This window comes from Heliconius melpomene, chromosome 18 (assembly GCF_056956725.1).
Source record: "Heliconius melpomene rosina isolate 202511_hmr_F chromosome 18, ASM5695672v1, whole genome shotgun sequence".
Taxonomy (NCBI): domain Eukaryota; kingdom Metazoa; phylum Arthropoda; class Insecta; order Lepidoptera; family Nymphalidae; genus Heliconius; species Heliconius melpomene.
The window spans coordinates 448,097-459,188 of NC_140406.1; the positions used below are offsets into that span (position 1 = coordinate 448,097).

The following is an 11,092-nucleotide window of genomic DNA, read 5'->3' on the forward strand; positions in this document are numbered from 1 at the left end:
TTTTTCCCTTGGAGCGACGACTCCCAGAATGGCCCTCGCCAAAGTCCTCGAGATGTTATGTTTGGGGGTGGGTGTGTTGGTCTTGCTTGTGGATGGCTCGGGGTACAGCTTCTCTTGCAGCCTCTCGGATCCGCTCTGCTTCGGCGTTTCGGTTGGAGCCTCTGTTGAGGGGGAAGGTAGATGTTTCTTTGCCTTTAGGAAGTCAAGGCATTCCCCCCTGTCTTCATAGACGACTAGCTGGTGTTTGTGGGCGACCTTGAGGCATTCGTAGTAGTTTGCTATGCTGCCTCTATAAGGTTCTACCCTCATTGCGTCTACGCTTATGGTCTTAGGGGCTCCTTGCGGCGTGCATTCCCGAACTCTTCGGAGGATCGAGTCAAGTTGGGCAAAGGGAGATTTCTCCCCACACTCGAGCAATGCGATCACTTTGTTCTGTGACCGCAGTATTCGGCAGGGGGGTTCAGCCAGCCTTTGCCATGTCAGTGAGTCTATTTTTGCTGACCTCACCGATGTTTTACTCGTGCTTCCTTTGAGTAGGGCTGCTAGTCCTGGTGAAATTTGGACTCTATCCGGCGGTTCCGAGCGACTGAAAGCTATTCCCACCCTTTCTGATCCCTCGGCCATGAACAAGGCTACGCTCCTGACCCTTATTCCGGGTTGTCCGTCCGCTGCCTTCTCATTTAGCATTGCCATCACGTTGGTTGTGGCCAGTGTTGGTGGATTGTGCTGTGGCGGGTTTACTTTTGTGGTTAGTTTTTTCCACTTCTTTGGCAGGCCTCCTGTGGTCTTTTTGAGGGAGGCCAGTAGTTTATTTATTGTTGATTTTGTTGGTATTGTTGGTGTGGGAGAAGCAGGTGTCGAGTGTGTTTGTTGGATTAGTACGGGGATTGGAAGTGGTGCGGAAGTTGGTATCTGGGGAGCTTGTGGAAGCGGTGCAGGTGTTGTTGGTGGTGTGGGTACTGGTGTTTGGGAATTTTGTGTGAGTGGTGCAGGGGTTTGTGATGATGCAGGTGCTGGTGTTTGGGATGTTTGTGAGGGTGGCGCGGGTATTGGCGCGGAGGGGAGAGCCACTAGCGAGCTATTGCGTTTCGCGGCTGTTAAGATGGCTTTACGTGCGAAGGTGAGGAAAGGTGTCCTGGTGGCTTCTGATTCTAAGATGGTGTGGAGTGATTGCTGGTCTAGGTTTTTGTTGATGGTGACCTCCAGCATCGCTCGATCTGAGCCGTATCTTGGGCAGTCCAGGATTACGTGCGTGACCGTTTCCTCACATTGCGGATCGCAGAGACAAGATGGGCTGTCCTTTAAGTGGAATCTGTGCAAGTAGGCGGCGAAACCTCCGTGGCCAGTCAGTAGCTGGGTGTCTGTTGGTGTTATTTTTGTTTTCCTTACCAGAGTATATGCCTTTTTGACGTCTGGTAAGAACAGCTTTGTGACTGATCCGGTTTGGGAGGCTTCATATCTCGCTTGCCATGCCTTGACAGTCTCCTCGCGTATCTGCTTTCGGACGTATGATACTGGTACTTTGTCATAGTCCGGTGCCGTCTTCTTTTTTATTGCCGCCTTTTTCGCCAGCTCGTCTGCCCTTTCGTTGCCGGGTGTTCCAACGTGGGCCCTCAACCAGAAGAACCGCACTGTCCTGCCCTCGTTCTGGATGTCACGTATACAGCTCTTCATTTGTAGGCCGAGAGGGTGAGTCGTCGATGGGGATCTTAGTAGATCCAAGGATGATCTCGAGTCGCTTAAGATGTTGGTAGCGCTCGTTTTCGACTTTTTCACCATCTCTATTGCCCTAAAGAGTGCATACATTTCCGACTGGAAGACGGTGTTGTGCGGCTCCAGGCGAAATGTGGAGAACTTCCTCTCCCTACCCTGGTCCCACAAGGTTAGGGCTGCTCCTACTTTACCCTCGATTTTGCTGCCGTCGGTGAAGATTAGGGGACCGGCTATTTGGTGTTTATCGAGGGTCTCCTGGTCGAGGCTCTCCAAGCGCATGTACTCAGTTGTTTTGAGTTGTGATGGGTGTGGATTTTGTAATGGTCCCACCCTGCGCTCTATTTCGCGTCCTGGTGGTAGGAGGTCCACGCAGTACCCCTTTTTGATCTTGTACAGATTGGCAGCTTCCTGGATTCGAAGGTCAAGGGGGATTAAGCCTGAGAGGACCAGTGCCGATGTCAGAGACACCGTCCTGTACGCCTTGCATATTTTTTGGGCAAATCCTCTTTGCAGCGAGTCTAGTTGTTTCCTTATCATCAGCTTCTCGGCTGCCGAAGACCACGCGCTTGCTGCGTAGAGGACGATTGGCTCTATCACCGCCACGTATATGGTTCTCACTATCTCGCCATTAAGACCCCACGTTACCCTCGCCGCGCACGCTAGTCGTTTGTAAATGTCTGCAGCTTTCTTGCATATTGCAGATGCGTGCGCGTTGAAAGTCAGCTTGGAGTCTTTTACGAGTCCTAGGAGTTTTATTTCCGAGACCATACTCAGTCGGGTGCCGGACATGTAGACTTCGGGGGCTTCAAACTTGTGCTTCTTGGTAATTACCATCGCGTGGGTCTTATGCGCGGCGAAGCTCAGTTTATTTAGCCTTCCCCAGTCCTGCACTTCGGCTAGGGTGGTCTCGGCTTGGGCTTGTAGCTCACTAGTACTATGGCTGGAGAAAGCGAGGACCACATCGTCAGCAAAGGCCTGACAGTATATCCCTCTGGACGCCATTTTGTGCAGATAAATTTTGTAAATATAATAAAAAATATTAAAAAATATAGATAAAAAATTGTCGCTAGCAAGAACTTGTCCGTCTATGCTGATAGTTTTTAAGGCATTTAGGTCTGAAAGAATTGTTCTTATAATTATAATAAAGCGTAATCACTCACTCACGTCCCTAACTTAGTGTAATCATAACTGAGGCAACTCCCACGGCCACAATTGGCTACATATTATTAAACTATATAATATTAAACATTAAAGTATACTTACGTTTTGCATTCTACCACATTTTCACTCCTGCCGCACAAAAAACACATCTTCATATTTGTCAAGTAAAAACGCCTTTACTCCAAAACGAAAGGTAAGTAACTAAGTAATATGCTCAAAAACAACTCATTTGGCCATCTGCACTTTTATTGCATTTAGAAACAATACATCTTCGAAAATAATTTTATTGCATTTGGTTTGCTTTGTTTCGCGCCGCAAAATGTTTATCTATAGTAAAAAATAGCCAACTAATTGATATTTGCCGACTCTTGGTCATAAGCCGTAAATAGCGTTTATTAGTCGACATTACTGTCGGATTTTCTTCGAATTTATTTTGCTAACTTAGTTTTCTTTATTATAATTCTATTATATATATTTTTAAATATATATATTTTAAATATATATATTTTAAATATATATAATAGAATTATAATAAAGAAGTTCTAAGAATTCATTGAAATGTATTTAAAATTTTTCAATATAATTAATAAAAAAAAAATCCTCAATAATGGTCACCCTTCATTATATTAAGGGAACATGATGTATATGTATGTATATTAATAGTTTATAGTAGATCGATATTTGTAAACATTTACTTAATTAGATAATTTAGTTGTTTTAAAAGGGTTATTTAACTAAATATTGTTATTTATAAAATATATTTTGCGAAGACTCAATATTATGGATTATTATTTTACTTGAAAAATAAGAATGATTTCATCTTTAAATAGTTTTCTGCGTGTACTTAATATGGTTAAAATCATCATTTAACAGGTGAACAATTAGAATAAACATTGATTTTAAGATTGACCTTCTATTATATAATATTTTACTTTAAAACATAAGGCAGACCGCGCATTTCATCGTCTATTCTCATAGTCAAATGGAACCGGAATAAAATATTTCAAACGCTGGCAACCCCTGTTTGCGGCAGGAATTTTCCAGGCAACCCTGTTTTATAGTGTTCAGAAAAAAATAAGCTTTAATTTGATATATAATTCATTAAAAAAACACATGTGTGCAAATTATTAACATTTAGTGACATGTTTAAACCAGGCAACCCTAGACTTGCGGCAGACTGAGAGCTGGCAACCCTTAATTTTCCAATTCCTTATGCGATTATCTTTCAAATGATGTGCGATTCATATAAAAAACGTATGGGTGCAATTTTCTCCAAAAACGAGTTACGAAAAAATGTAATTAAAGGTGATTGCGGCAGGATTCTTCCAGGCAACCCAGGTGTAATCTGTTCTACTAATCATGTATTATTCATTAATATAGGTTTAATTAAGAAAACTCGTTTATGCAGGATTCAACGGCCGGATCTCAGGGTATTATTAGCGTTATATATTTCGCGTCAGTAATATACTTAGGTGCCGTGATAAAGATAAGAGATAGAGTAAAAGTAAATTTGAATATAAAAGACGTAAGAAGACGTTGCGTTTGGTGTTTCGTTCAAATTCAAAATATTCTTTATTCAAATAAACTTATTATAAGCACTTTTGAATCGTCGAATGAACATATGAACAAAAAGCTACCACCGGTTCGGAAGGCAGTTCTGCTGAGAAGAGCCGGCAAGAAACTCAACAGTTGCTCTTTTCAAAGTCAATGGTATATTTTACTATTACATTAGCTGGCAGCTGTCCTGCCTGACATTCAATAGATATTAATTCCATACATGTGTATTCTCTAAATATTCTTGTATAGTGTAAGAAGCTTTACTTGTTAGAATTTTTTTTACAAATACTTTAATTTTGGAAGTGGCAAACTTGCAAAGTTTTTGGAGGCGATAGCCAAGTTATCGCCTACCGTACCGTTCTGTTCGATTACCTCGTTGTAGATAATGGTGATATAAAAGGTTAAGAAAATAAATGACTTATAGTGTAGGTCTAGTAGGTCTAACACATTAAAATATCAGTAAAATCAGACGAATTAACCTTTTTACCTATTTACTTCATATATCTATTTTTATAAGCTGTATTCCTCATATAACAGAATAGGCAAAAAAACATACTGTAAAAAAACTCAGTTCCGCACCTTTTGCCGAAATTTTGATACATTACGCGTTGAATGACAGAAGTCGGAACTAACAGCCGCGCTTTGCCCTGTTACCAGTACAAAAAAAATAAAAGAATAATTAATTTCCTCCAGTGCGAATCGAATCCACAACCGTCGCGTTTACGCTAGTGTCATTGCGCCACGACGGCCCCGATCTAATTTTATTTCTAAGTTTTGATTATTTCTCAGTAGTATCTATATATATAAAATCGAAAGGTCACTCACTCATCACGAAATCTCAGAAACTACAAGTGCTAGGAATCTCAAATTTTGCATAAGAGTTACTTATAGGACGTAGGTGCTCGCTAAGACGGGAATTTGCAATATTCGACTTCTAAGGGGTTGTTTTTGGGGTTGAAAGTTTGTGTGAAACTTCGTTACTACAAATGCTAGGAATCTGAAAATTTTGCATGGCCGTCACTTATAGAACGTAGGTACTCATAGGGACAGAAATTAATAATAACGTAGTTCACGCAGGCGAAGCCGCGGGCGGGCCGCTAGTATTAAATAAAGTCTTGCTACTTCTTTCTTATCAATTGAGCTAAAAAAAGCCAAAGCGACCTGCTGTATGTTACTAATGCTATTATGAATTAAAACACAAATATGCTAACAGCAGTTATCTTATCTACAAAATTATTATAACAGAGATTATTTTCATATAATATTTTTAAAGTGACATATATAATAATATATCTAGATAACATTCACCACGGGCGAGAACTACAAATACATAGTTAATAAAATAAAATAAAATGTATAAAAAAATTGCCATAATGACATTAAAAGATAATTTACACAGTAATGGATCGTTATCTTTGTAACGTAGTTGCTATGTATCTAACCAGCACAGGCACACTACTGCATTAGACGAGTGTGGGTTCACATCCTACCTGTATAGGTACGTATGTACATAAGTAAAACTGGATTTAGCTTGACCTACTTTACGTTTTATTATGTTTGCTTTCGCTCTACAACTTGTACAAGTGAGCAAGTGACCTGCCTCTTGCCTCGTAGCTCGTACGACAGAACGGAAAGGCCGCGAGCTCGCGCCTTATCTTACTTGCTAATGTCTCTGTGTAAATACGAAAACGAATATACGATAATATTTAATAATTAATTCTTTTATTCAGTTCCAACATGGCGCTCAAGACGAGTGTTAGCTTGTTGCGTCTAAACGGTGTGAGGCGAGCGTTTAGGGTACGTATTGTTGTCCATTTCAATACTTGTAATTGTTTTAGTTATTTGAAGCAAATATGTTTTTTTTATAAATTATATATTATTACATAACATATTTTCTAAAGCTAACTGACTAGGTACTACTGTTGAAATGATATTAAAAATTACAGCGACGTTAGTAATGATATTTATGATAATGTTATTGTCAACTTATTTGGATATTTTTTTTACTTTTTTAGTTATTTACAACAAAATCTAAGCCGGAAATAAAACAAACCGCAGAATTTCCCGGCGCAAAGGCACCTTATATATCGGAAATAAAAGTTTTAAATGAGTTTAGCTACGACCCCATACCTGTCTATAGGGTGGTTGACAACAATGGCGAAGTCATCGACTCCCGCGAAGAACCGAACATTGATAACGAAACTCTTCTCAATATGTATAAAACAATGATGCAATTGAATCAAATGGATAAAATCTTATACGAATCGCAAAGGTATGCTATGTATTATTTGTGGTGTTGTGTAAATATATATACTTATGTGCGGTCATATTTGTGTATACCTAATAATTAAATAAAAATATTTGAATATCTATTAGACGCACGCACAGCCGTAACCGCTGTGCGTAGAAACGTGAAATTTGGACAAATGTTTACTTTCGTAATCTGGACATCCACTAAGAAGGGATTTTGAAAAATTTTAACCCTAAAGGGGTGAAATCGGAGTTGAAAGTTTGCATGGACAAAAAATTAAATCGGCCCCGATTTTTATAAAATTGTAAATTCAGACTTTTAAAAATATTTAATTGAACACATATTTCGTGGTTTATTTTAATTCATCCCCTAGGGAGTAAATATGGGGTTGAAAGTTTGTATGGAAAAATCTTTAAATAGCCACTGATTTTTATACAATTTGAAATTGAGACTTAAAAATATTTCATTGAACATGTGTTTCATGATTTATTAGAATTCACCCCTAAATAAGCAAGCGAAGCTGCGCGCATCCGCTAGTATTGTTATAGTCTCAAGGCATTGTAATATTATCTTTAATTAATTTTACATTTCCATTGTAAGTCGTAGAAAAAGTTTATTATTGTATGCAAATGTATAGTTACAAACAAAACGTTGTAATACTTAGTTATCTATAAATTAAAAAAAAATGATTTATATTTGGTGAATTAAAAATAAATTAACTAATTTATTCATATATGTTTCATTGCTTGAAATACTATTAGTAGGGATTCATGTTTTTAAAAAGATTCTAACAGATTAATTTGAGAATTAAGTAAGTTGACTACAAGCAAAATAATAAAACTTTGTTATTAAAATTCAAAATTAATTAGAAAATATATTACAGGCAAGGTCGTATATCTTTCTATATGACAAACTATGGAGAAGAAGGTATACATGTGGGAAGTGCAGCTGCCTTATCTCCCAAAGATCTTGTATTTGCACAGTATAGGGAAGTGGGAGTCTTATTATACCGGGGAATGACCATAACAGAATTAGTGAATCAATGTTACGGTAACCACGAGGACCCTGGAAAAGGAAGACAGATGCCTGTACATTATGGGAGTAAGCAGAGAAACATTGTAACAATATCGAGTCCGTTAGGTGAGTTTTCATATTTTTTTTGAAACTACGAGCACAAGGATACTCTTGCACAAGGATGTGGCAGCAGTTGATAAAAGTCTCACTCCTCTTTTTTTGGCAAAGAGAACTGTTGTAGGTAGATACTTAGTTAAGTACTACTGAACTGAACTTACAGCTGTAGGAAAAGCAAGGAGCGGGATATTAGATTCTATAGAGCCCTAATGGGCCCGACCGTGGAAAACAGCTTCCTCTTTATCGCGGTAACAATTCGGGGATCTTGTCGGAGGTACCTCACTCTGGAGCCCTAGCCACCGACAGCCAGAACCCTTGTGTTATTTTTATTTAAAAATGTAACGTTTTTGATTATAGAAGGATATACGATTATAGAAGTATATTAGAAGAGGCGATTAACTTTGATAATAAAAGGATTCACCTCTTCCATCTTCTTCCTCCTGGCATTAATCCCGGCTATTGCCAGGGACTGCCTTCCTACACAATCTACTCCACTTTGCACGATCTTTTGCATCCTCGGTGCTTAGACCATTGGCTCTCATGTCCTGCATCACGACATCCAACCAGCGCTTCCTTGGGCGTCCGGGAGGTCGCACCCCAGGGACTGGTATAGCAAGGCACTTGCGTCCGACATAGTTCTTAGGCCGGCGCGTAACGTGGCCAAACCCCAAGACTACCTCGAATGAATGTGTTGCGTATGCGGTTAGACCGCGTTACGCCGCACATCCACCTCAGCATCTTCATTTCCGTGACGTGAAGCTCCTGAGTGTGCCGAGATAGTGCTGGCCAACATTCGCTGCCGTATAAAAGAACCGGTCGGACGATGCTCTTGTATATCAGCCCCTTGAGCTTGGGCGGTATTCTGCGGTCGCAGACCACACCAGTGACCTCCCGCCATTTGGCCCAGGCAGCGCTTATCCGGCCATGGAGATCGTGATCGATGCCTCCAGACTCGTGCATAACGGATCCAAGGTACCTGAACTTCTCCGACTTAACGGTTGGCTCAGGACCTATAAGGATGGTGCTCGAGTCCCGGCTCCCGCAGGCCATGTACTCTGTCTTCGACACATTTAGTTTAAGACCGCCGTTCTCAAGCGTACCCTTCCAGAGGTTCACTTTACGCTCCAGCGTCAGTCGGTTCTCGGCAATGAGTGCTATGTCGTCGGCATACATCATCAGCCATGGAGGCTGGTCCTGGATGTGAGCCGAGACAGTATCGAGCACTACATTGAATAAGAACGGACTAAGAGCCGAGCCCTGGTGAACCCCTACTGTAATCGGGAAGGGTCTAGTGTCGCCAACAGCAGTCCTAACCATAGAAGCGGAATCGTGGTACATGTCTCTGATAATCTCAATCACCTCTTCCATATATAACATTTATTTTATCTTTCAGCAACTCAAATGCCACAAGCGGTAGGAGCGGCGTACGCATTCAAGCGCATTCCAAACAATGACCATTGTGCCGTCTGTTACTTTGGAGAAGGTGCGGCTTCAGAGGGAGATGCTCATGCTGCGTTTAACTTTGCTGCTACTCTTGAGTGCCCTGTTATATTGATTTGGTAACGTAAATGCAATTATTATTTATTTAAAAATTTATAATGTGCGTAAAATTTTAAGTAAGTAAAAATTGATATTGCAAAATAATCAATATTTAATGTGTTAGAACAACGCTCTGCTTAGTGTTATATACTATACTTTACATAGAGCTGACATATTAGTAGGAATTCTGACTTCACTGATCTTAAGAGTGAAAATAAAATAGATATTTGCATTCCAGTAGAAACAACGGTTACGCGATAGCCACACCTACATGCGACCAGTACCGGGGAGATGGCATCGCGAGCCGCGGGCCACCCTTCGGCCTGAACACTATACGTGTCGACGGTACTGATATACTCGCAGTATATAATGTTATGCAGAGAGCTAGGGCCTTAGCTCTGGAGAATAAGCCTGTATTAATAGAAGCTATGTCTTACAGGTAAACATTCACGCGTGATTAATATTTAATGGATCATTTTTATTTGCTTTAATATTTTGTCATAATTAAAAAAATCATATTTGTATTTATTTTATAGTGTCAAACATAGTTACTTTTAAAAGTAGCCTTTGTCTCATATGCTTGTCCTTATATTATCCTTATATATTGTATATATTTTTCGAGGGTCGGTCATCACTCTACATCAGATGACAGCACTGCATATAGGCCTGTAGAAGAAATACACAAATGGATGCAAGAAGAGAATCCTATTCAAAAATTTAGATTATATCTAGAATCAAAAGGTATAAATTATGTTTTTTCCATTTATATTTGATTTATATACTTATAGCCGATCATATGACATAGTTTGCTACACAAATAAATTTCAAGAACATATCACTAATATAATTGATCAAAAAATTACAATTATCGAAACTCTAATGCCAACTTTAGAATAAATTGTGTAACTTTACAGCTGCATTCTGTATTTTAGCCTTGGGCTCTAATTTGGAACCCCGATTTTTAACTTACATTAATCAATATTTTAGGACTCTGGAATGAAACAGCAGATAAGGCATATGCGAAGGAGATTCGTAATTTCGTAGTTAGAACAATGCAGGAAGCTGAGAAGAAAAAGAAACCTCACTGGAAAGAAATGCTTGAGGACGTATATTATGAAATGCCATCCCATTTACAGTAAGATTTAATATTTAAATTTAAGTATATAGTGCTTAAATTATTTTCAAATCTATATAAGTATATCGATTGTATTTTATACACGAAATCTTTGTTTAGATTTACCTAAATAATAATATTAATAATATTATATAATAATGCATGTAAAGATTTTTTTACCAAAAAAAGCTTATGAAGCTTTTACATTTTATGTACGATTCTTATTAAACATATTAACAAACTTATTTGAAAAGTACTTGTAAATCAGCTCTTTTATTGTGTTACTGCTAAAGCAACTCTTTCAAACAATATTATTTTTTTATAGAAAACAAGTTCAGCAAATGGAGAAGCATTTGAAGAAATATGAAGAACATTATCCCATGGATCAGTATCAAAGCGACTAAAGTGAATGAATATATTAATGTATATAGTAATCTTTTTATTATTTATATCATACCTGATATCATATAAGTACATGCAATAAGAAAATAGGAAATTTGCTAAATATCATGTCATTAAATAATATAGCCGGACCTAATATTTTCTAATTATTATCTCTCTGTAATAGTTGCACTACTGTAGTGCAATACTTGCATGTACTAAAAACAAAAAGAAAATATTTATAT

At 38.6% G+C, this 11,092-nt stretch overlaps 1 protein-coding gene across 1 annotated transcript; it reads left to right on the forward strand.

Annotated features, from left to right (window-relative positions):
- Nucleotides 1-5,872: 5,872 nt before the first annotated feature.
- On the forward strand, nucleotides 5,873-10,900 carry BckdhA (Branched chain keto acid dehydrogenase E1 subunit alpha). Its single transcript, XM_085201311.1, has 9 exons — nucleotides 5,873-5,929; nucleotides 6,162-6,228; nucleotides 6,447-6,703; nucleotides 7,566-7,822; nucleotides 9,207-9,372; nucleotides 9,591-9,791; nucleotides 9,975-10,093; nucleotides 10,340-10,487; nucleotides 10,792-10,900. The coding sequence occupies exons 2-9, from the start codon at nucleotides 6,169-6,171 to the stop codon at nucleotides 10,868-10,870; spliced, it is 1,287 nt and encodes a 428-aa protein (XP_085057437.1). The 5' UTR covers nucleotides 5,873-5,929; nucleotides 6,162-6,168; the 3' UTR covers nucleotides 10,871-10,900.
- The last annotated feature ends 192 nt before the right edge of the window (nucleotides 10,901-11,092 follow it).

Coding starts and splice junctions, on each gene's coding strand:
- BckdhA (XM_085201311.1), top strand. CDS start 6,169: ATGGCGCTCAAGACGAGTGTTAGCTTGTTGCGTCTAAACGGTGTGAGG. Junction 6,229..6,446: donor GTGTGAGGCGAGCGTTTAGG/GTACGTATTGTT, acceptor TTACTTTTTTAG/TTATTTACAACAAAATCTAA. Junction 7,823..9,206: donor AACAATATCGAGTCCGTTAG/GTGAGTTTTCAT, acceptor TTTATCTTTCAG/CAACTCAAATGCCACAAGCG.